General features: G+C 45.8%; 1 protein-coding gene across 2 annotated transcripts in view; it reads right to left on the reverse strand.

Annotated features, from left to right (window-relative positions):
- The window catches only part of ADAM19 (ADAM metallopeptidase domain 19), a 90,718-nt gene that overhangs the window by 53,010 nt on the left and 13,623 nt on the right, over positions 1 to 24,085 (reverse strand). For both annotated transcript variants that reach the window (XM_002710340.6, XM_089334982.1), the window contains exon 4: positions 662 to 740. In XM_002710340.6, coding sequence (XP_002710386.3) covers positions 662 to 740 — 79 coding nt within the window. The remainder of the gene's footprint in view (positions 1 to 661; positions 741 to 24,085) is intronic.

Consider the following 24,085-nt stretch of genomic DNA (forward strand, 5'->3'; position numbering starts at 1 on the left):
TGTATGATTCACTACCTTAAATGTCCCAAGTGTGGTGTGGAGAAGCAAACTAATACGTATACATCTGAAAGACCATTGCCTCGATGACAAATCTTTGACAGTGAGCAAACATTCCTACTCAGAAACAACTTCATGTCCAATATGAAGATAGCAACAAAATCAGAAAACTTCCATCACCTAAAATCATCTAAAAAAGGCAGACTACAGAATTTGTATGCATGGTGACAACTCTGTAAACCTTATACAAAAAAAAAAAAAAATCATGGTGTGTGGGGGGGTACTGATCAAACATTGAATTGAGTGATTATGGGTAAATCATTTATTTTACTTCAAGTTTTGTTCACATGTAGACAATTAACATAAAGCAAAGAAAATATATATTCCATGATGACTTATACCAATTTTAATCAGATGTAATTTACCCTAAAATATTATTTTGTTTATATTATTTGTTTCTTTAGCCATTTTAACCAGCAAAGGAGAAGGAGCACTTATGAAAACACAAATGCACGTTTAGCTTCTCTTGTTGACTCCCTGGGTCTCCCGTCAGGAGAATCATCCCCTTCAAAGGAAGGCCCAACTGCATCACCCACTCCTGGTTCCAGGCTTGGGTACCGGGACAGGGCAGCTGCGGAATAGACATGTGTTGACCCCAGCTTACCTCAGATTTCAGCGTCGTGGTTTGAGGATCGCCACTTGGAGTATAGTGGGTCTCTGTGTAGGCTGGAGCAAAAAGGTGCCTATAAAGAATTTAAAATAAAAAAGACATTTGTATTTTCAGTTGATAGGCTTCATTGTCCTGCAAACAGTGTCCTGAAAACAGGGATTTTTACTGAACCAGGCAGGACTACCCCAAGCACCTCCATTCAGAAGAAATGGGGTAGTTATAAGAGGCTCAGGAACAAAAAGAAAAACAAGAGTAAGCTTGTTATTCATTTTATTTATTTTTAAAGATTGATTTATTTATTTGAAAGGCAGAATGCCTAAGAAAGAGAGAAAGAGATTTTTCATGTGCTGGTTCACTCCCAAAATGTCCACAACAGCTAGGATCGGGCCAGGCCAAAACCAGGAGCCAGGAACTCCATCTGTGTGGCAGGGGTCCAAGCATTTAGGTCATCATCCATTGACTTCCCATGTGGATTAGCCGGAAACTAGATCAGAAGCCAAAGAGCCACGACTCAAACCAGCACTGTGGGCATTACAAGTAGTAGCTTAACCCACCGTGCCACAAAGTCCACTGTTATTGTTATTAATTTTATAATCACTGGGGTCATTACTCCAACCAAAAGGAGATGGCAGAACTAGAGCAATGTTTTTAACTTCTTTCTTGCATCCTGGGAAAACATACATGCAAGCTCAGACATGAAATTTCCTAGGATCTATGCACCCTATTGTGACTGAACTGGGCAGCGCGGCATGCACCAATCCTTGGTACCAGCACACAGATTTTTCCTTAAGGGAATAATTTCTTCCCTGCCATGTGTTCCAGCGAGACTCAATCAAGCTGTTTCACTTGGCCCTAGCTAAGGATGGCTCTTGGGTCAAGCTAAACCAATGGAGTGAAGGTACAAGGTCTGAATGAGTGGAAGCAACCCTTCTGTCGCTTCTGAGACCTCTTGGTTCAGATTTTCCGAGACCTGTAGTTCTCACATCACCCTTCCAATTAACTGCTTTTTCTCTAAACTCAGACATTGGTTTCTCTATTGTCACAGACCCTTTGAAGCTGAAGTTAGGAATCCCTCACCGAAGTCCAGGGGACATCAAACAAGGATACTAGAATTTCTCTAAAAGTTAAAAAGAAAGAATAGAAGGGCCACGTGGATGTTTCAACTGTGCAGCCACATTAAAAGCAAATTGATCAATAGAAGTTGAGGCTGGGAAGCAAAAAAGTTTCTAATGGAAGACATTTTTAGAAATTGAAGTCTGACAAAGAAAGAAAGATGTGGCTATGTGTTTCCTAATATGGAAAGATGTCCAAAAATGGTGTTAGAAAGAGCAATTCAGAAAAAAATATGCACTTTAAAATTCATTTTAGTGAAAAACTAATAAGGGCACATGCTATCACAAGGATTAAAAATCATTGGAGAAAGGCCAGCACTGTGGTGTAGCAGGTAAAGCCACTGTCTACAGTGCTGGCATCCCATATGGGCACCGGTTCGAGCCTCAGCTGTTCCACTTAAAATCCAGCTCTCTGCCATAGCCTGGGAAAGCAGTAGAAGATGGCCCAAGTCCTTGGGTCCCTGCACTCATGTGGGAGATCTGGAAAAAGTTCCTAGCTCCTGGCTTCGAATCGGCACAGCTCCAGCCGTTGCGGCCATTTGGGGAGTGAACCAGCAGATGGAAGACCTCACTCTCTGCCTCTGCTTCTCTGTAACTCTGCCTTTCAAATAAATAAATAAATCTTGTTGAAAAATCACTGGAGAGGCTGCACCGTGGCTCACTAGGCTAATCCTCCGCCTGTGGCGCCGGCACCCTGCCTTCTAGTCCTGGTTGGGGCACCGGATTCTGTCCTGGTTGCTCCTCTTCCAGTCCAGCTCTCTGCTGTGGCCCAGGAAGGCAGTGGAGGATGGCCCAAGTGCTTGGGCCCTGCACCCGCATGGGAGACCAGGAGGAAGCACCTGGCTCCTGACTTCATGATCAGCACAGCTTGCTGGCCGTAGCAGCCATTTGTGGGTGAACCAACGGAAAAAGGAAGACCTCTCTCTCTCTCTCTCTCTCTCTCTCTCTGTCTAACTCTGCCTGTAAAAAAAAAAAAATCACTGGAGAAGCAGAGGCCCATTGATAATGGTGATCATCTCAGGGGATTCCAGAAGATATTCACATATTACATATTTCTGAAATTGGTTCATTTTACAAATTCATTATCATATATTTATTTTGAAAACTTAAAAGTTAACTTAAAATTGCTTTTAAGAAGAAGAAAATGTGGGTGGAGGCTAGCACAGAAAGCCAAAAGAACCTTCAGGGATAACCCTGGTTTTGGAAGAGGGGACATTTCCCATCAAGAAAGGGTCACCGCAGAGGCTCTGTAGAGTTCTGGGACTCCCCACAGAGCAGTTAGGAGGCAAATGTCACAAAATTGTCTCTTGTCCTTTGTCAAAGCCTTCAACATCCAGCCTTGCACAAGTAGAAGAGAAAGCCAACAGAGAAATGAAAAAATCTCATTATGCAATACACAGAACCTAGTTCACACACAGACTGACATTGTTGTGGAAACTGTGTGTCAGGAACTAATGTGCCAGAATCTGTCTTTCAGTCCTTTCAGTCTCTTTAGCATCTTTTTGTTTGTTTGTTTTTTAAAGATTTAATGATTAATTTGAAAGGCAGAGCTATGGAGAGACAAAGTGAATCTTCCATCAGCTGGTTCACTTCCTAAACAGCTGCAATGGCCAGGGCTGGGCTAGGCTGAAGTCAGGAGCCAGGAGGTTCATCCAGGTCTCCAGGTCTCCCACGTGGCTATCAGGGGCCCAAGCACTCAAGCCACCCTCTGCTGCTTTCCCAGTCTCATCAACAGGGAGTGGGTTGGAAGTGGAGCAGCTAGGACTCTAACAGACCCTAGTATTGAATGCTTGTGTTGCATGCTTTGGCTTAACCTGCTGTCCACAATGCCAGCCCCTCTCTTCAGCATCTAACCAGCCCTAGGCCAGAAGGAGGAGTGACCCATTTGCCCAAGGGAGATCAAATATCAGTTCTCTGAGTGTTGCTCACAAGTAGGTATCAGTGTTTTACATCTGTTCAGTTAAAGAACTACTTAACAACGGAAGGAAGGAAGGAAGGAAGGAAGGAAGGAAGGAAGGAAGGAAGGAAGGAAGGAAGGAAGGAGCAGTTCCACCTTCCAGGATCCTGGATCACAGTCTGGAGTCTGGAAGACTGAGGTTTTCATTCCAGCTCTGACATTTTCTGTCTCTATGACCCTAAGTGAGTTACTCAACTTCTATGAAGCTTTGTTTTCTCTTCTGCAAAAATGAGGTTAATATACCCACTTCATGGGCTGTTGTGAGAGCCACAGAACACAGTAGCACCTGTAGCAGGTTTAACACTATGCCTGGCACAGAGTGGAGCTTGGTAAAAGTAGGGGATTATAATTACTTTCAACAGAGACTCTGATGGAAGAACCCAGAAAAACTGATAAAATCTACCTGTTTCTCTCTATATATATTCCTCCCAGCCATTAACTCTCCAGTACCTCGCTTGAGAGAAGTGATAGAAAGCAATGAGCTCATTCATGTGGCTGTTTCCTGGGTCTGCTTTCAGAGCCTGCATAATGGAGAGCTGGTCAGGGGTTCAGAGTTTAATGGTCCTTTCAGGGTGTCCGTGAAGAGAGGCATGCTTGCCCCCCAGGAAATGCACTCTTGCTACATTCTCAGCCTCTTCTGAGTCTTAGTGTGGGGGAAAACTGTTCATCCAGTGACTGCAAGATGCTCCAAAAAAAAGCAGTCCAAATCGAGCATGGGATGTGTCCCATGCCTGTCGGTCCTCCGCCGCATCTTCTGAAAATAAGAATCTTTCTGCAGCTTCTCACTCTGGGGAACTGCTCACATCATCACAGGACTCTTAGAGTCCCAGTGCTGAAAGGGACCCTGGAAATGAGGGAGTCAGACTCAAGAGACTGGGAAGCCCTGGGGGCGGGAACCACCGTTGTCTATCAAAGCTTCCCTCTGTGTCTCCCAGAACCTCCTAGGCAGGGAGCACATTAATATAATAAGTGAATAAGTGGATGGATGTGTAAATGAATGAACCTTCTCCCTGGTGTAGGACTCTGCCAGACGGCCACTCTGCACTGGACGCCTGCAAAGGCAGGGAGTCCCTGAGACCTCCACCTGCTTCTGTCCACAACAGCAGTGGAAGTTCTGCAGTGAATGAAAATCTACTTTTCTGTAACTGGCACCCCACCGCTCTTCATTCTGTCTGCCTCCTCTTCCACCTAAGCTGAGCCTTTTCAGAATCAGAAGCATCAGCACCATCTACGAACTAGGTGATGAAAAGTACAAGCTGCTGAGCCCCACCCAGCCCCAGGACAGAAACTCTGGTGGTAGGGCTCAGCTCTCTGTTTCACAACCCTCCAGGTGGTTCTGACAGCAAGCTCAATGTTGGAACCTCTGCCCTAGACCACAAGCTCTAGGACAAACTTCAGAAATGCCTAAAAATGTTTTACCACCCAAGCCCCCTCACCTTCCTGCCTTCACCACATCCTGGATTCTAAACTTGGGAAACCCAGAAAGTTTACAATCACAACAATTACAAGAACTGAAATGCTCAGTCCTTGGGGCTGTTTAAGCTGCCACCCACAGTGCCAGCATCCCATCTCGGCGCCAGTTAGAGTCCCAGCTCCACCATTGCCTTTCCAGCTCCCTGCTAATGCATTTAGGAAAGCAGCAGAAGATGGCCCAAGTGTTTGGGCCCCTGCACCCATGTGGGAGTCGTGGATGAAGCTCCTGGCTCCTGGCTTTGGTCCGGCCCAACCCTGGCCGTGCAGCCATTTGGGGAGTGAACCAGCGGATGGAAGACGTCTCTCTCTCTCTGCCTCTGCCTCTCTGTAACTCTGCCTTTCAAATAATAAAATCCTAAGAAAAAAAAAAGTGCTAAATCCTGGCACTATTTCATTCCACCTTCATAATCCACCCAGGAGATGGACACCAGCACCTTCTTCATTTTGTGGCTGAAGACACAGAGGCTCTAAGATCTCACAGCAGCATCAGAATCATGTTACAGACCCAGGTCTGTCGGGCCTGGCCATATTCTTTTGACACCTGTCTTCTCTGCCTCTCCGAGAAGGTGAAGCAGTGTTAGACCAAACCGCAACTGGTTGACGATGACTGTGGCCTTGAGGTCATGAGTAATGCCACAAAAAAAAAAAAAAAAAAAAAAAACAAAAACACACACACACCTCTAGCTCTTCCATAAAAATGTTAACATAAGAGCTACAGGGGGTGAGCACAGCCCAATGCAAGAGTAAGAATATCAGGCCTGGGTTTTTTTGTTGTTGTTGTTGTTTTAATAACTCTTGCCCCAAACACTGTGGATGTTGACAAGGAAGATTCTTCCCTCAGGGAGGGGTCATGTTTTATCACTACCATCTGTACAATCTTACAGATGGGGGCATAATGCCATTTTCAAACACTCCCCCGCTGCCCCAAGTTAGGCTCATATATGCCCATGTGCCCAGGTGGGCCCATGCTGCTGCTCTTAAGACCAAAGATGCCGCTATCCCCGCTGCGAAGAAGCTATCCGGCCACCGAGCAGCCCGGTTCAGCACAGCTGCCCCTTCTCTGACCACATCTTGTTCTCATCTCTTCCCTGACAAGCGGCTGGCTCAGCACATCGGCAGGAAGCCATCTCTCACCACTGGACTGCACTAGGACTTTCAGGAAACGAGTTGTGAGTGATGCGTATCCAGGAAGAGAAGAGCACTGTCCAAGATTTCCCACCCTGCCCCCTCCTTCCAGCTTTGACAGTACAGCAACTTCTGTTGCACCCCACGGCTGCTGTGCCCTAGAGCCCACTCACAGGCAGGTCAGTAGGACACTTGGCCTGTGCTGGGCATCACATGACAATGGCAGCGGGTACCGGAGTGCTGACTGGGGTGAACCCAGGTCACTTAGACCCTGAAGTTCTTGAGCAAAGCCTGCATCCTCTGAATGCCCTCTTAAGAAAATAAGCTGTCTCCAAAGACCAGACACAAAATAGAAGTTCACACTTCTGGAAGGGAAAAACAGACTGGCCCCCATGGCAAACTGGAATCCACTGGTACGAGCGCCCAGGCCCTGGGAGCACACTGCAACCCGAAACAGCTCTGACTGGCTTTCCTAAAGCTTGGGGCTGCCTAACGGACAGTCCTATTTACTATCAGCCATATTTCAATCGGTACTCTAAGCTAAAACTCCTGCTCAGCAGCCGGGAGCAGCACCAAGACTGAAATGAATTTGCAAAATGTCTTCTGAGAACTCACCCCTTCTTCCTCCAACATCAGATAATCAGATAAGCAAAGCCTGTGAAGACAAAGTGACAGCCATTTCCACATTACTTTGAAAAACAGCCTATGCAGCTCTGCTCAGCATTAGCAAACTGCTGTTTTTACTGGCGCCTCCTTCCCCTGGTCTCACTCCATCTGGATCATCCAGGAGGCTCCAGGCAATGATGTGCTGGTGAGGTTTTGGGTGATGAGCCTCGCTGGTCCCTCAGACTGATCACCCCTCCAAAATCTAAAGGTGGCACCTGCACCGTGCAGAGGGAAAGTCTAGGGCTCAGTGCTTTGGTTTGAGCACCAGCTGCACGAGGCGCCTGCCCTTCCAAACCATGGAAAAAGGGAAAAAAGGACTGGTTCCTCTCAAAGTCACACCAGAGCACTGTCAAGTCTTTCACACTAAGGAACCTGTCCTTACACACTCAGGGTGCCTACACAACCAAGAGGCCTGTTTCAAGTTCTTAGGGCTCCCTAGGAGAAACGTATTTGAGGAAGATTTGCCATTCATGTTTAATCAGGGCAGCTCTTGTATAATGCTGCAAAATTAGGCACACACTTGTAAAAAACTTAAGAGCACACACTCAAGTGCAAATCTTTCTACCCAGTAGAGCAGACAACTCCAAGTTTGTCATTTTATTGCCCCTGGGGTACTAACAGCTTTCTAACAATTTGGCAATCTTATCTCATCATTCCTCCTGTCACTATCAAAAGTACACACACACAAGCACACATATCCCTTATCCAACTTTAACTCTCTTTCATCATCTTGCTAGTTCCCATTTAATGAAACAGACTCCGTTAAATGCTCATCATGTATTTGTATGAAAACTGTTTGAATTGAGCCACTTAAACCCTCTCCATTTCTAGCCTGCAAAATGAACAATGAATAATTACTATTTCACAGTGGTGCTGACAGAATCAAATAAAAAATACATTCATTAATTCTAGCTCTTTCACTCACCAACTGTGTGACCCTGAGCAAGATGGCAACTCTCTGTGCCTCAGTTTTCTCATCTACAAAAGGGTGAGGATGACACAATGCACTTCAGAGGGTTGCTATAGAAACGTTAGAACAGGGACAGTGCTTAGGTGCAGATGTTAAGACACCGCTTGGGACACCCACATTCCATACTGGAGTGCCTACGTCCAAGTTCCAGCTCTGCTCCTGATTCCACATCCCTGCTAATGTGCACCCTGGGAGGCAGAAGACGTCTCAAGTGCCTGAGCCCCAGCCACCCACATGGGAGGCTTGAATGGAGTTCTGGGCTCCTGGCTTCAGCCTGGCCCAGCCCTGGTTATTGTGTGTACTTGCTAAATGAACCAGCAGATAGAAGATCTGCCTTTCTTTCTCTCTCTCCTCGTCTCTCTGCCTTTCAAACAAAAAGGAAAATAAGTTTTTAAAAATTTGCAAACAAAATAAAAGTGTTAGAAAAGTGTCTGTAACATAGTAAGCCTCTATGACCAATAGTTACACACAATAAACAAATGTGAAAAAAATTCTCTGTATTTACATTGTGCAATACTATTGTTAACATTTTCTCCAGGACTACTTATATACACACAAAGCAAAAGCTGGATAAGTGTTAAATATAGACAACAGGCAGGTAAAAGCTCATAATTCCACTCTTTCTCCTTTAGGGTATCTCTGTATCTTTATATAAAACTTCTCAGCTATCTAGGTGATATTGTACATGGCACAGGCTACTCAGCATCCTTGTATATCACAGGCTACTCAGTTTTCCTTTCTATCAAATGGAAATGGAGATGCTCATGACAGGAAGGCACTGGGAACTGTTTTTGAAAAGTAGAGAGCTCTTCTAACGTAATGGCTTATGCTAGTCCATATTTGGATCAAAATAACAAATCCAATAAGTACTATTTTGTTTTGTTGATTTTGTTTTATTTTCAAAGAGGGTAAAGAAAAGTGAAGAGACAGCTAGGGCTGTTTCAGAACCAAGATTTCCAAATCAGTGCTCATTCCACCTCTGACTCCAAAGGAATGGAAACAAACCAACATGCCAAAGGCATGGCCCTAACGCCAAATAAGGGATTGGTAAGTCCTGGGGCCCACAAGCAGAGGCATTCCTTTTGGACAGAGCAGTGAGGCCAAAGAAGGGGGAACTTTAGAGGCTGCTCCTGTAGTAAAGAACTGGAGCCTGCTCCGATCCCACGAACCTACTTAAACAAGCTCCCTTGTTGTGAAAGGGACAGCTTTTCACAAGCAATGCTGCTAAGCCAAGATGGCGCCACCAATAAGCCTGGCCGATGCACAAAGCTGCTTCGTCTGTCTTCTTTAACTTCCTTATTCAGGAAGTTTGCAAACAACGCATTCAACCAATACTCCTTTTCACCCACCACTTCCCATCACATCTTCTCCCAGCCCCCATAGGACCTGGCACCCTTGTGACCGGCTCCAGGTCATGTGTTTTGCTTTTAGGTTTTATACCAGAGGATGTTTGGATGAGCACCGTTTACTCCTGTAGCCAACAGGGCTGTTATTTAATCCCCTTCGTGTCTGTCTGTGCTGCCTCTGCAGAGATGAGTAACCTCTGTGTGCAAGCAGGGCTGACGTCTCTGGCCCAATCTGTGTTGATTTTGAGGGATCAGGCGGCCTAACTGGCAGGGATATGGCGGATCCGCAAAATGGCCCACTAAAGAGTTCAGGGATTTATTTTTGCAGCGTTCTAAATACCTCATTACAAGTGTTTATTGGAATTGGAGGAAAACAGTTCAGGGAAATGGGGTAATTTTTTCAGTGTTTCTGAGGAAATCTAAGCAAAAATATGCCTGACAGCAGCCTCTGTAGCAACCAGTTTTTGGTAAATAACCAGTGTTGTTCATAATATAAGCTGAGACCACAGACAACCTGAAGGGAAGCATCAATGCAAGGAGTATGAGCAAATGGCCTTGTTGTGAAGATCAACTTCGTGGATAAGACGCAGAGGAGGTGCAGAACCCACAGAGACCACGGGGCCTTTCACAATATGCTCTGAAAGAGGGCACTGGGGGGCACCCTAATAAGAGCAAATAGTCCGGGAAGAAACAGGTGGGTGAGGACCACAAACTTCCCTAATGTAGGTCGAATAATAAATAAAAATTAGAAAGAAAGAAAAACATTCCCCCCTCATTGTGCTGCTTTCTGGCACACCTGGAGTCAGTTGCGGTCCCTGCCCTTACGTGACTGGCACATTACAAGCCTGGAGAGTGAGGACACTGCCTCTTTGCACTTTGAGATCATTGCCACCAGTGTGGCCGTGGCTAGCGCTGAGTCAATGCAGGTGACGCTTGCAGTGACTATTAGTTCTTGAATCCATCCCATCCTTTCCAAGCCCTGGTTCTGCAGCTGACCCTCATTCTACACGGTGCCCCACAGACTTTCCAAAGTGCTTTAGGGGCAAGGAGGCTAGCGTGCAAGGTGCACTGTCTGCTTCAACAAAACAATCTTTAATTACCACCCCCTCTGCCCGCTACACCCCTTTCGTAATAGATGAAGAACTTGAAAACAAGCAAACATCATGTGGTTATATTTTGTTCCTAAACGCTAAATCTCAAGAAACCACAGAAAGGGGCTGGTGTTGTGGCACCATGGGTTATGCTGCTGTTTGTGATGTGGCTTCCCATATGGGAGTGCCAGGCCTGGTTCCTCGACTTCTGATACAGCTTCCAGCTAATACACCTGGGAAGGCAGCATGAGATGGCCCAGGTGCTTGGGCCCCTGCCACACATGTGGGAGACCAGGATGGAGTTCCTAGCTCCAGGCTTCAGCCTGGCCCAGCCCTGGCTGTTGTGATCACTGGGAAAGTGAACCAGCATATAAAAGATTTCTCTCTCTCTTTCCCTCTCTCTCTCTCGTTCTGTCTTTCTCCCTGGCTCTGTTGCTCTGCTATTCAAGTAAATAAAGCTCTCTTAAAAAAAAAAAAAAGTAGATGTCAGTGGTAGGGAATTCCAGAGCTGGGCTATCCAGACACACCCAGAAAGCAGAGAGGAAGGATATCTGTGCATGTCATCAACAACTGTAGATTAAGCAGCACAAAACGGTAGACTGTGGGATGCAGGCATCCAGAAGCTTGCGTACCACACAGCCTAATTTCATCACATGTTTGCTCTGGGTGCCCAACCAGCTGCAGTACCTCTTCTGAGCCTCAGGCTCTACCTCTATCTGCAAACTCGCTCACTTGTTCTACAGATATTTATTAGGGCCAGTCATGTGCCAAACACTGGGCTAGGGATGGGGTGCAGCAGCTAAGAGGGCAGCCACGGTTCTCCTGCACCAGCACCTGTGTCTCCACCATGAACATTAAAAGACCTCATCAGTGAGAGCACGCAGCAAACAAGGGCAAGCCATGAAGAAGGCAGGTGTGATTGCTCAACCAGGAGGCAAGTCCTGGTTTCATGGCCTTTCTTCTTTCCTTCCTAGAACAGCTGCAAAACAGTGGGGTAACCAATTTCCAGTTTCCCCTAACAGACGCCCTACATAAACAAAAAGGAAGGACATGTGGAGGCATGCATATGTACACGTGTACATGTGTTTAGAGGGCAGAGAGCAAGGTTGGCCCAGAAATTAGTAAATAAGGATACTCAGCTTTGCTGATCTTTTCTGTAGTCACATTCCTGTCACTACATACCTGAGGCCTTTGCATTCCTATACAAACCCCAATCTACCATCAGTAAATCAAGAGATAAAGAGCTCCTACAAAACAAGCAGTACTACATCCCTCCCAACACTTAGATCACCCTTTCCTGAGCTCTCCAGTCTCCCTCCAAAAGTCTCCCTTTCCATGACGTGACCTCCCCTTCCACAGAAGGGGGGCCTTGGAAAAAGAAACTAAGCTTGACATAATGTGGCCATTATGGCCCCTTGGCCCAGCTGGACCCTTCCCTAGGAAGACTGATGCAAGGGGAGAAAATGTGGAGACTGCCAGTTTTATAGGGGGAGGAGCAAGGGGAGTGGGAGGCCATGGGGCCACACTGGAGCTATGGAAGAAACTGCAAAAGAGCCATAGCACGAAGTTATAAAGAGCCCATTTCTCCTTCTACTGGCCGAGGAGAGCCTGGCCCAGCCCCACCCACTCAATGACATCCTTGTTTTCAACAAAAGCCAGCTTGAGAATCTCCAGGGGCCCCCAGTGAAGCCTTAGCTGCTGGAAAGGACAGAGGTCTCAACAGTTCCTGGGAGATTGGATGCTTAGAATTTTAGATAAGGGAGGAAGACAGAGATAGCCAGGGAATGGGCAGACACTGCTCCTTCCAGGACTTTAAGGGGTACGGAAAGAACTCAGGACACTGCTTCTCACAGGACTTTTTATCAGTGGATCTCTACCACAAGCCTGCAAAATTGGTCACTGGGATTTTACATTCACCTAATGAGAAAACCAGATCCACGCAAAGAAGTGGCTTGCCCAAGGTCCCACTGCAAGCTAAGGGCAAGTCCGGGAACTGGCACCACTATCCTGCTACTTACTGAAGCTCGGGATGGTCTTGAGCCCATCTTTTCCCACAGCCCATATTTGACCTATTTTCCAGTATACACAATCCCATCCTATAAACATCTCTGGAATTCTCCTTCTTCTGTCCATATCATCTATCTCTTAGCTAAATCATTGTTCCTAAATGCATTTTGGAAGTTGTCACTATCTATCTCCTGAATTTCTTTCTTTCTTTCTTTCTTTCTTTTTTTTTTTTTTTTTTTTTTTTTGACAGGCAGAGTGGACAGTGAGAGAGAGACAGACAGAGAGAAAGGTCTTCCTTTTGCTGTTGGTTCACCCTCCAATGGCCGCTGCGGCCAGCGCACCACGCTGATCCGATGGCAGGAGCCAGGTACTTATCCAGGTCTCCCATGGGGTGCAAGGCCCAAGCACCTGGGCCATCCTCCACTGCACTCCCTGGCCACAGCAGAGAGCTGGCCTGGAAGAGGGGCAACCGGGACAGAATCCAGCGCCCCAACCGGGACTAGAATCCGGTGTGCCGGTGCCGCAAGGCGGAGGATTAGCCTAGTGAGCCGCGGCGCAGGCCTGAATTTATTTCTCATCTGCTTCTTATGCCCTGGAGATAAAAGCCCAAACCCTTTAAGGAGTCTCTGAAGCCCTCCAAGGACTCAGTTCCTGCCTCTGCTCTCAGTTCTAACCATAGAAGGTTTCTTTTTCAAATGTCACTATTGCCTTTGAGCTGTTGTTCCTGCTACTTGAGCTGCTGAGCACCCTGTCCCCCCTCTGTGTGGGCCAATTCTACCACACCCTCCACCACCACCACAAGCCTTCCTTTCTTCACTTCCTCCTAGAAGCTTTCTTGGTCCCCAGTCCAGGGAACTTCCCCCTCCCCAGGCTCTCCGCTTCTTCCATTTTAGCCCCAAGCACATGATTCTGTAATTGTTTATTATCTACCTCTCTTGCACTAAGCTCCAAGCCCGACAACTGCGGCTGTGTTTTCCTTACCATTTCTTCTCCCAGAAATACTCAGCACCTATGCCAGTACCTGCCTCATGGTTGTCACTCAATGGCATTTGTTGAATGAAGGAAATATGGATGTTAGGAATTCTCAACAAGCAGTCCCAGCTCAAGCAGTCCCCACACACTGGAGCCAGGGAAAAGTCAGGGATTCCCTGACCCAATACCCACACCCACAGTAGAATTTGAGCAGGACCTTCAACTTGCACCACGGTACCCACGCACCTAATCATTTAGAGTGCAAGGGGTCAGAAAAAGGTCTACGTATGTCACTGAATTTTAAATAGACAAAGAGTAAAGTTCACATTCTTAAAACCAAAATACCTGGTGAAATGTAAATGCTGTCTCTCATTCAGGTTCAGAGTTCAGGACAGAGTCAGTCCACAAGGCCACAGTGTCAGCCTCCTCCTCTCAAAGATTTTCTCTCGGGACAGTCATGCTCAGTTGCCCAAGCACAGAGGTTGGACAATTTCTAGGGAGCATATAGGAAGAGCACTCACTCCCATCCTTGGACCTCGGAGCAAAGACAGGGCTGGAAGCTGGGACTTGCAGGAATCTCCTAACCCACATATCTGTCTCTACATTCATCCACATCCACTCACCAGGCAGAGTGGATAGTGAGAAAGAGACAGAGAGAAAGGTCTTCCTTTTGCTGTTGGTTCACCCTCCAATGGCCGCCACGGTTGGCTGGCACGCTGCGGCTGGCGCACCGCGCTGATCTGAAGGCGGGAGCCAGGTGCTTCTCCTGGTCTCCCATGCGGGTGGCAGGGCCCAAGCACTTGGGCCATCCTCCACTACACTACTGGGCCACACCAGAGAGCTGGCCTGGAAGAGGGGCAACCGGGACAGAATCCGGCGCCCGGACCGGGACTAGAACCCGGTGTGCCGGCGCTGCTAGGTGGAGGATTAGCCTAGTGAGCCGCGGCGCCGGTACAAGCACCTTTTCTAAAAATAGCCTACCTGGGGCCGGCATTGTGGTGCACCATGAGTGACACCAGGATCCCAAATCAGAGTGCCAGTCCCAGTTGCTCCACTTCTGACACAGCTTCTTGCTGGTGTGCTTGGGAAGGCAACAGAAGATGGTGCAATTATTTGGTCTGTTGCCAACCATGTGGGAGACCAGGATGGAGTTCCTGGCTTCTGGCTTCAGCCTGGCTTTTGGCTTCAACCTGACTCAGACATGGCTGTTGCAGCCATTTATGGAACAAACCAACAGATGGAATATTCTCTCTCTCTCTCTCTCTCTCTCTCTCTCTCTCCTTCTCCTTCCCCACCCCCTTGCTCTGCCTTTCAAATAAATTAATTAATCAACAAAACAAGAAAAGAAATAGCCCATCCACTTCTTTGACCCCATGGTTTTGCCTGAGACAAGAGAGAACTCAATTCAAAGTCAAAAATGGGACAGGAAAAAGTTGAGCCTTACACTTCTCAGATACTCTGATAACCCAGTAGGGGAAGGAACAGCAACCCCATCCCCAGCCTCAACCCCCTCACTCTTCTGTGTTCACATGACTTGGCTACTTAGGAATATTGAATTCCCAACACATTATCAGCCCTACAGCTTTGAGTTCTGAATCAAGGGATCCAGACCAAATATTTATATATTATTCTCTTAGCCTGAATTCCTTTCCCATTCTCCCACTCATCTTTTCCCTTCTCTCATCTCTTAAGACAGAGCTCCAAGAAATCTTCAGGGAAGCTTCCCTATTGCCCAGTCATAAATTCCCTCTTTCTTTTGACTTCTTAGCACTTTACTCTCAACTAAACCTCGTAAACACGTACGCTGCTGTGGATTATGTTGTCTGTATGTCATCTTCTCTCCCACAGAACACAAACTGCTTAACAACAAGGATGTCTGTATTTTCATCCCCACTTCCTATAGCACCTGGCATAAGATTGTACACAGAGATGTGCAATCAATACTCTCTGAAATCAAACTCGCAGAAAGGAGAAAAGTTAGCTCAGGCTTAAAAGGCATGAGATCTACAAGCTGATGAACAGGTTAATAAATGAGTATATCCATACAGTGGAAGAATATAGAGCAGTAAAAAGAAATACTCATTCATACTGAAACACAGATAAACCTCAAAAACATCACCCTAAGTCAAAGAAGCCAGCCACAAAACTCCACAAATTGTATAATTCCACTTTCGTAAAACATCCAGAGTAGGCAGATCTACAAACACTAGTCTGGTGGCTGCAGAACAATGATGGAGGGCAGGAGAGAATGGGGAACCACGAGTTACATCAGTTTCTAGGGCTTCCTTAACAAAGTGCTACAAACTAGTGGCTTAAAAAACAAATTCACTGGAGCTGGCATTGTGGCACAGCATGTAAAGCTGCTGACTGCAATTCTAGAATCCTATATGGGCACCCAAAATGGGCACCAGTTCGAGTCCTGGCTGCTCCATTTCTGATCCAGCTCTCTGTTAATGTGCCTGGGAAACTAACTAAAGATAGTCCAAGTGATTGGGTCCCTGCGCTTCAGCCTGGCCTAGCCCTAGCAGTTGCAGCATTTTGGGGAGTGAATCAGAGGATGGAAGATCTCTCTCCCCATATCTCTCCTTCAAACCCTGCCTTTTAAATAAATAAGTCTTTTCTTAAAAAACAAAGGGGAAAAAAACAAGTTTACCAGCATACAATTCTGGAGGCTAAAAGTCCAAACTCGAGAGGTCAGCAGGGTCAGGCTGCCTCTGAAAGGGCAGGGGACGCATCTATTCCAGTCCTTTCTCTTAGCTTCTGAGTTCCTTGGCTGAGGGCAGCATAACTCTGTGGATATACGTGTGCACAAAGGTCCCCTTGCTATAGAGACACAAGTAAGACAGGACTAGGGGCCCACCATAATCTAGTGTGACATATTCATATACTTACAACAATTCAAGTCCCAAACTAAGAGTACTCTGAGCGGCTAGTATTTGAGACTTCAACACATGCATTTGAGTAGACACAATGAAAAACTCTAAAAGATATTGTCTTTGGGACAGTACCTATGGAGTGAGAGGTATAAACTGTCAAAACTTAAAACATTCTAAACATACATGCCATATGGCCTTACTCTATTTCCAGGTATTAATCTTACAAAAATGCTTACAAATGTGCTTACAGATTACATACAAGCCTATTACTGCAGCAGTATTTGCCATAACAAGAAGTCAGAAACCTATCTTCCATTATTAGGGAAATTTAATAAATGCTGGTCTATTATCAGTGGCATCCTATGTCACCATTGAAAAAATAGACAGGTCCAAAAATATGCTAACATTGTAAGGCATTGAAGACAAATAATGGAAAATTATAGAAGAATATATAAAGTACAACCTTTATTTTAAAACTCTGTTGCTTATTTAATTTTTTTCTAGAGTTTAATTGTGAAAAATACCAAACCTTCTACAAAGTTCTTGTGTAATTTTTAGATGTTTTTGGTAATGCCCATGCTACATTTCAAAAGTGGAAGGAAAATATGTTATAAAACCGAGGATATAACATAACCCCATTTGGGTAAATATATGTAGGGTTAAAAAAAAACTATGTTCAAAAAATATGAAGTTCATGGTAAATACTGCCTCACTGGATGCTAGCTATTGTTATCTTAAGGTAAACAGCTTGATAATAAAGGGACTCTCGAACTCAAGAACAACCCTGACTTCTCCCAAGTTCACAGCTTCCCTTTGCTCTGACAAGGGTCCATCTGAGGCCAAGGGGCAGTTGACAGCTTCCTCCCATTCATTTTACCCTGTGCTCCCGCTGAAGGGCAGCCAGGAGAAATAAGCTTGAGACAAAAGAAAACCGTGGACATCCTTCCTGGCTGCAGAGGCAGCCCTGGCTGCAGGTCCCTGGAAGGAGATAGAGCCGGAACTTGCGAATAAATCCCGACCTCCTTAGGGGATAGTTCAGGGCTTTGCTAAGGGGAGGGGCCAGATGCCCATTCTGTGGGCACAGAGAAGAGGTACAGGTGAGCTGGTTGAGAGCACTGTGAAGCTACATTCTTAAGATACAGTGAGATCAAACCGGGCATGGCTGGGGAGCAGAAGCGAACTTCCTCCCAGGAGCAATGGGTCCTAAGGTCAACTTTTCTTAATTACATTTGGAAACCAATTCAGGGGAATTCCCTCTTACATCATTATTAAATGTTTTTCTGAGCCCTGGAAAATACAAATAACAGTGGCTACTTATTGTGCCCCAGGTGCTGTGCAAGTCCTTCAGAGCATTATTTACTGTTTTCACAGAATGCCCTATGAGGTGGCCACTGTTATCACCAACAAGTGGATGAGTAAACTGAGAATCCCAAAGACAAACTGACCTGGCAAAGCTTATAAGTTGCAGTGAGTGTAAGGAGCCAGGATCTGAATCCATACCTACCTGGATTACAGCATCACATTACATTGACATGCAAATTCTAACCTGCGGGTAGGGAAGGCAGACAGAAAGGAAAGAGGCACAGTAGAACAAGGGAGAAGAAATGACAATACTAACTGGAGAAAAGTCAGGCCTGGCAGCTAAGAGGCCACATCATTTCCTAATTAAGAGTCTGGACTCTGGAACCAAATGGATCCAGTTTCACATCCCAATGCTGCCCTCCCACCCAGGAGATCTTGAGCAACTCACACCATTCCCCATCTCAGAGTCCCCAGCTGCCAAGCAGGGTTAACACACCTGCTACACCTACCAGGTAAAGTCTCTATCCTTAGGCTGGACTTCTCTAAGGGAAGACTAGGCATGGGAACATGACTCTGAATTTAGCAAATGTTGTTAAGCAATAAGCACACCAATTATTTCCCAATATGTTTTTCTCTTTGTCACTTTCACGTAGGAAGAAAGCTTTGGAGGCCACGTGTGATGCCGTGTGTCATCACCTAGACACCTCGGAGAGCACTGGTTCCTGACTTTGCATACATGAAAGTTAGCATGGACTGAAAACCTGCTTACCATGCCCTAGATGTTGCACTAAGCTTGTGATAACATAGGACATCTCTAAACCTCACAAACCCTATGTGTTTTGTTTCCTGGGGCTATTGTGTAATAAATTACCACAAATGTGGTAACTTCAAACACTTTTTTTTTTTTTAAACAGACAGAGTGGACAGTGAGAGAGAGAGAGACAAAGGTCTTCCTTTGCCGCTGGTTCACCCTCCAATGGCCGCCACGGCCAGCGCAACGCGCTGATCCGAAGGCGGGAGCCAGGTGCTTCTCCTGGTCTCCCATGGGGTGCAGGGCCCAAGCACTTGGGCCATCCTCCACTGCCTTCCCGGGTCACAGCAGAGAGCTGGCCTGGAAGAGGGGCAACAGGGACAGAATCCGGCGCCCCAACCGGGACTAGAACCCGGTGTGCCAGTGCCACTAGGTGGAGGATTAGCCTGTTGAGCTGCGGCGCCGGCCGACTTCAAACACTTTTTAAAGTAGTTTTCTCACAGCTCTAGAGGCCAAAAGAATAAAGTCAGAATTACTGGGTCAAAATCATGGTGTCAGCAGGTCTGCACGTACTCTGGGAGAACCCCGCTGCCTCTTCCAGCTCCTGAATGCTGCCTGAATTCCTTGTCTTCTAGCTGCATATCTCCAAGCTCTTACTTAGTGGTCACATCAGCTTCTCCTCTGTCTTCTCTATCCTTCCTCTCATATATTTTGAGTACATTTTGGACACACCCAGATCTCAAAATCTTTTTCTTTCCACATATAAAGCAACACTGTCAGGTGTTTGAGGGACTGGAATGTGTATATCTTTTAGGGGGAGAGGGCACATTTTTTACCCCCACCTCCCATACCCTACAATGAAGGTATCAGTGTCTTTATTTTCCATGCAGGTGGTATGATAGAGTAAGAGACAGACAGACCCGAGTTGGACTCTGACTCTGACACTGAGTCAATTAATCATGCTTGCTTTTTTCCATTTATAAAAATGCAGATAAAATGATATATTTTTCAAAGGGCTGCCAGGAAGCTTAAGCAAGACATTTTGGGAAACACCTCTGCACAGGAACCAGCTCTCAGATAAATGCTCATGATTCAGTATTACTATGAATGCAGATGAGGAAATCAAACTCAGAAGGCAAGTAACTTGCCAAGAGGCACCTAACCAAAGTGTCAGGGCCTGAAATTGAACTGACTCTCCAGGGCACCAGCATCTGAGTCTGTTCTACATGTTTATGGCTGATGTGTTGATGGCCTTCAGAACGAATGTGTCTAGGTTATTTCCGCTTTGGAAGTCCCTAGATACTGATTTTTGTGCAACTGAATAGCTATATCCCTTCAGATCCTTCCTAGTCACTGAGACTGAGCTTAATTAAGCAATGAATTTAAGAAAGTGCTATCGGGTTTCCAATGATTCAGAAATAAGAATGTCTTGGTTCATTCAGCCTACTATAACAAAACATCATAAACTGGAGGGTTTACAAGCAACAGAAATTTTCTCACAGTTCCAAAGGCTAGAAATTCCACTATCAAGTGGCCAACAGATTTGGTGTCTGGTAAGGGCCCCCTTTTCTGGTTCAAAGATGTTACCTTCTAGCTATGTCTTCACATGACAGGAGAGATTGGCTGCTTCTCTGGGGTCTGTATTACCAGGACACTAATCTTATCCAGGAGGGCCCCACTTCCTATTATCATGACCTTGAGAGCTAAGATTTCAACAAAAGAGCTCAGGAGACATGCATATTCAGCCCATTGTGAATGGAGGCCTTGTTTATACAAAGATCACATTACAGGGATGCTGCTGTGGTGCACTAGGTTAATCCTCCACCAACAGTGCAGCATCCCATGTGGGAGCCGGTTCTAGTCCTGGCTGCTCCTCTTCCAATCCAGCTCTCTGGAAAAACAGCAGAAGATAACCCAAGCACATGGGCCCCTGCACCTGCATGGGAGACCTTGAAGAAGCTCCTGGCTTCAGATCGGCCTAGCTCTAACCGTTGCTGCCATTTGGGGAGTGAACCAGTGGACAGAAGACCTTTCTCTCTGTCTCTGCCTCTCATTGTCTGTAACTCAACCACTCAAATAAATAAATAAAAACTTAAAAAAAAAAAAAAACACACATCAGATGGGCTGGCAACCCTTTCCCTCTGCAACTCCAAGGGTTCTGGACAATGTGGAAACTGTAAATTAAACCAATCTCAGTTTACAAGGCTGCAATTAGAAACTGTGTCTCTTGGAATGTCATTGCGACACACTAGTAAAGCCACTGTCTGCAATGCTAGCATCCCATAGGGCACCAGCTCGTGTCCCAGCTGCTCCACTTTCACTTGCAGTCCAGTTCCCTGCTAATGGCCTGGGAAAAGCAGCAGAAGATGGCCCATGTGCTTGGGCCCCTGCCACCTATGAAGCAGACCTGGCTCCTGGCTTTGGCCTGGCCCAGTCCTGGCTACTGCAGCCATCTCTCTCCCGTGTCTCTCCCTCTCTCTCTGTAATTCTGACTTTCAACTAAATAAATAAATCTTTAAAAAGGAAGGAAAGAAGGAAGGGAAGGAGGGAGGGTGGAAGAGTAGAAGGGAGAGAGGGAAGGAGAGACAACATACAGAAGGAAGAAGGAAAAAAAGAAAAGAATTAAGAAAGAAAGAAAGAAAGAGAGAAAGAAAGAGAAAGAGAGAGAGATAGAGTGAGAAAGAGAGAGAGAGAAAGAGAGAGAGAGAAAGAGAGAGAAAGTGAGAGAGAAAGAGAAAGAGAGAGAGAAAGAGAGAGAAAGAGAGAGAGAAAGAGAGAAAGAGAGAGAGAGAGAAAGAAAGAGAGAAAGAGAGAGAGAGAAAGAAAGAGAGAGAAAGAGAGAGAGAGAGAAAGAGAGAAAGAGAGAGAGAAAGAGAGAAAGAGAGAGAGAGAAAGAGAGAGAGAAAGAGAGAGAGAGAAAGAGAGAGGAAGAAAGGAAGAGAGAAAGGAAGAAAGGAAGGAAGGAAGAAAGGAAGGAAAGAAGAAAGAAAGGAAGAAAGGAAGAAAGAAAGGAAGGAAGGAAGAAAGGAAGGAAGGAAGGAAGGAAGGAAGGAAGGAAGGAAGGAAGGAAGAAAGAAAGAAAGAAAGAAAGAAAGAAAGAAAGAAAGAAAGAAAGAAAGAAAGAAAGAGAAAGAAACTGCATCTCAAACAGCATCACGGGGTCTCTCTGGAACAAGATGCCAGCCCAGCACTTGGAATTCACTGCCTTCAGCGTCAACGCAACAGGGTTAATTCCATTCCTGAGACTTGCAAAAAAAATATTTGAAGAAAATTTCAAACACCCACAGGCAGCTCTCTTTAAAATCTGGTGTCCCCACCCATGCATCCAACGGTTTCCTCGGCCCCAATCTCCCTGGGTTATACAATCTCAGCTGCAGGGAACGGGGAGCCCAGCTGCATGCAGAGTTTGGAAAAACATTTTGAATACTTTGGATCTGCCAAATACTTGGTTAAAGAATGATATCCTTTAATTTCGTAAGCCATGTGTATTTTAAGTGAAATGTAATCCATATGTCTGTTGATTCATTTAAATGCAACTCAGCGAAGCATGGTTTACCAAGAGGTTTGGGATACAGCCTAAGCCTCTCTAAGCTTCTCTTTGATCCAGGAAATTGAATTTTGCCAATAACAAATGAAGCTCCTGAGGAGCCAGGGTCAAAGAGAGCTGTCCTTTATCCTAGGTAAGATGTTAAAGTCTACCCTTGACCCAAGAGGAAGGTGGGAGGGTAACAGCAGGGAGTGGGTGGTATTCAGGGTTTTGCTCCAGATCAGCTCTGTATTTGTACCAGGCCTCCTTGGAAGAACAGTGCAGAGCCCTAAGAAGTGATCACGAATCCATCCTATTACAAAAATAACTCCTTTCCTGCCTGCTAATTCCCCACCCCCCATCTCCATTCTCCCTGCATTATCCAATACAAATACCTTTGAGGGGGGAAAGGAGGAAATTAGAAGGCTAGATCACTCTACTAGTTTTGAAAGACTTAATTTTCCAGGTCATGGTTTGATTTCCAGGACAACAAAGCAATCTCCTTCCCTATAGTATCTCTGAAGAAATGACAAGAAGTTAGAGATATGAGTAGAGTTTAAAGTCAAAAATAAGGGTGGGTATTAAAATCAGTAAATGTCCCAATTCTCCCTTGACAATTACCATTTCCAGGAGATCCAAAAGTAGATATCCCATGCACAAAAGAAGTAAAAACCCATTCTTATCAGCTAGACTATCTGCCTAGACGCTGTCTGCACTCACACACAGTGAAGGGGTGACACCAAAGGACATGTCTGTCTTTCTTAAGACAAAAACATATCGTCATTGGGACTCAAGGAAGGACAGCATATAAAGAGATGAGAGTCACAGAGGATGTGCTAAAGAGAGCAGCAGAGAGAAGTGCATAGCCACAGGTCTTTTGGGAAAAGGAAACTCTTGTTAAGCAGCTCATTCGCTCTTGAAGGTGATGCTGTGATACCATGACCCTGCCCAGGGGAGTGTAGGCCAGTGAGCCTCCTGGAAACCAGTTGAACAGCTCAGTACACTCTCCTCTTGGGAAAAAGGGAAGAAAGGAGAGATTCATCTCCCCAGATGCCTACAATGGAGGAAAATTCCATTTGCCTTCAGCAAATATGGTTCCTGCATTGATGACGCAGTCTTCAGAAAAGGGTGGGAATTACATGGGGAAAAAACATTATGAATATATGTCTCAGAATGATGGGTATAGAAAAAGCAGCCTATAATTTCTGCCCTGTAATTTCCCTTCTTGTGTTTTCTGTTGCCTGAACTGGTAAGTCCTGAGCCAGAGGTTCAACTTCAAGGTCCCATGGTTCTGGGCACCACTTCCCTTTTCTTTGCTGCCCACTGTTTTTGAGGATATCTTCACCACTGGAGCAAACTCCCTGAGCCAGAGGCCTCTTTTCCATTTTTCTACACATTCAGTGTCCTTAGTTTCTTTTTCTAAAGATTTATTTATTTATTTTAGAGGCAGAGAGAGAGAGAGAGAGAGAAAGAGAAAGAGATTATCCATCTGCTGATTCATTCCCCTAATGACCACAACGGCTGGAGCTAGGCCAATCTGAAGCCAGGAGCCAGGAGCTTTTTCCGGGTCTCCTATGTGGGTGCAGTGGCCCAAGCACTTGGGCCATCTTTCAGTGCTTTCTCAGGGGCATCAGAAGGGCAATGGATCAGAAGAGGAACATCAGGAACTTGAACCAGCATCCAGATGCGATGCTGGCATTACAGGCAGAGGCTTTACCTGCTACACCACAGCGCTGGCCCCCTCAGTGTCCTTTAAGTAATGGTACAGGAAGAGCTCGGAAAGCCCAAGTGGGATAAAATCCCCATCTGACAGATGAGAGAGTTGAGGCTCAGAGGGTCAACTGGCTTATTGCCTCTTCTGAACTCAGTGTCATATCCACTGTACCACACTGCCTCCAACGCACATGTTTCTCCTAGCAACAGGTATGCTCACGCCAATATTTATAAATTATATACATGTGTGAGGATCAATACCAAACAATGTAATATTGTTTGTACTTCATTAGAGCAGAGTACTATCTTTGTGACATCCAGTTGAGTTTAAAAATGCAAATTATTGAACAACATTTCTGGCATAATCTCATCTCTGTTCTCACTTCCCCAGCAGAAAGATCTGTGTATGTATGCATGTGTGTGTGTGTGTGTGCGCACACATGCTCCTATGTGGTTTTATCTATCAGCAACCAAGTGTGTACTCTTGCCTACAGGCATAGAGAGGACCCAGGGCTGGCCCGCCAAAGGGTT

The sequence above is a fragment of the Oryctolagus cuniculus genome, chromosome 6 (assembly GCF_051225735.1).
Source record: "Oryctolagus cuniculus isolate XC-2025 breed Fujian yellow rabbit chromosome 6, ASM5122573v1, whole genome shotgun sequence".
In the NCBI taxonomy this organism is placed as follows: Eukaryota; Metazoa; Chordata; class Mammalia; order Lagomorpha; family Leporidae; genus Oryctolagus; species Oryctolagus cuniculus.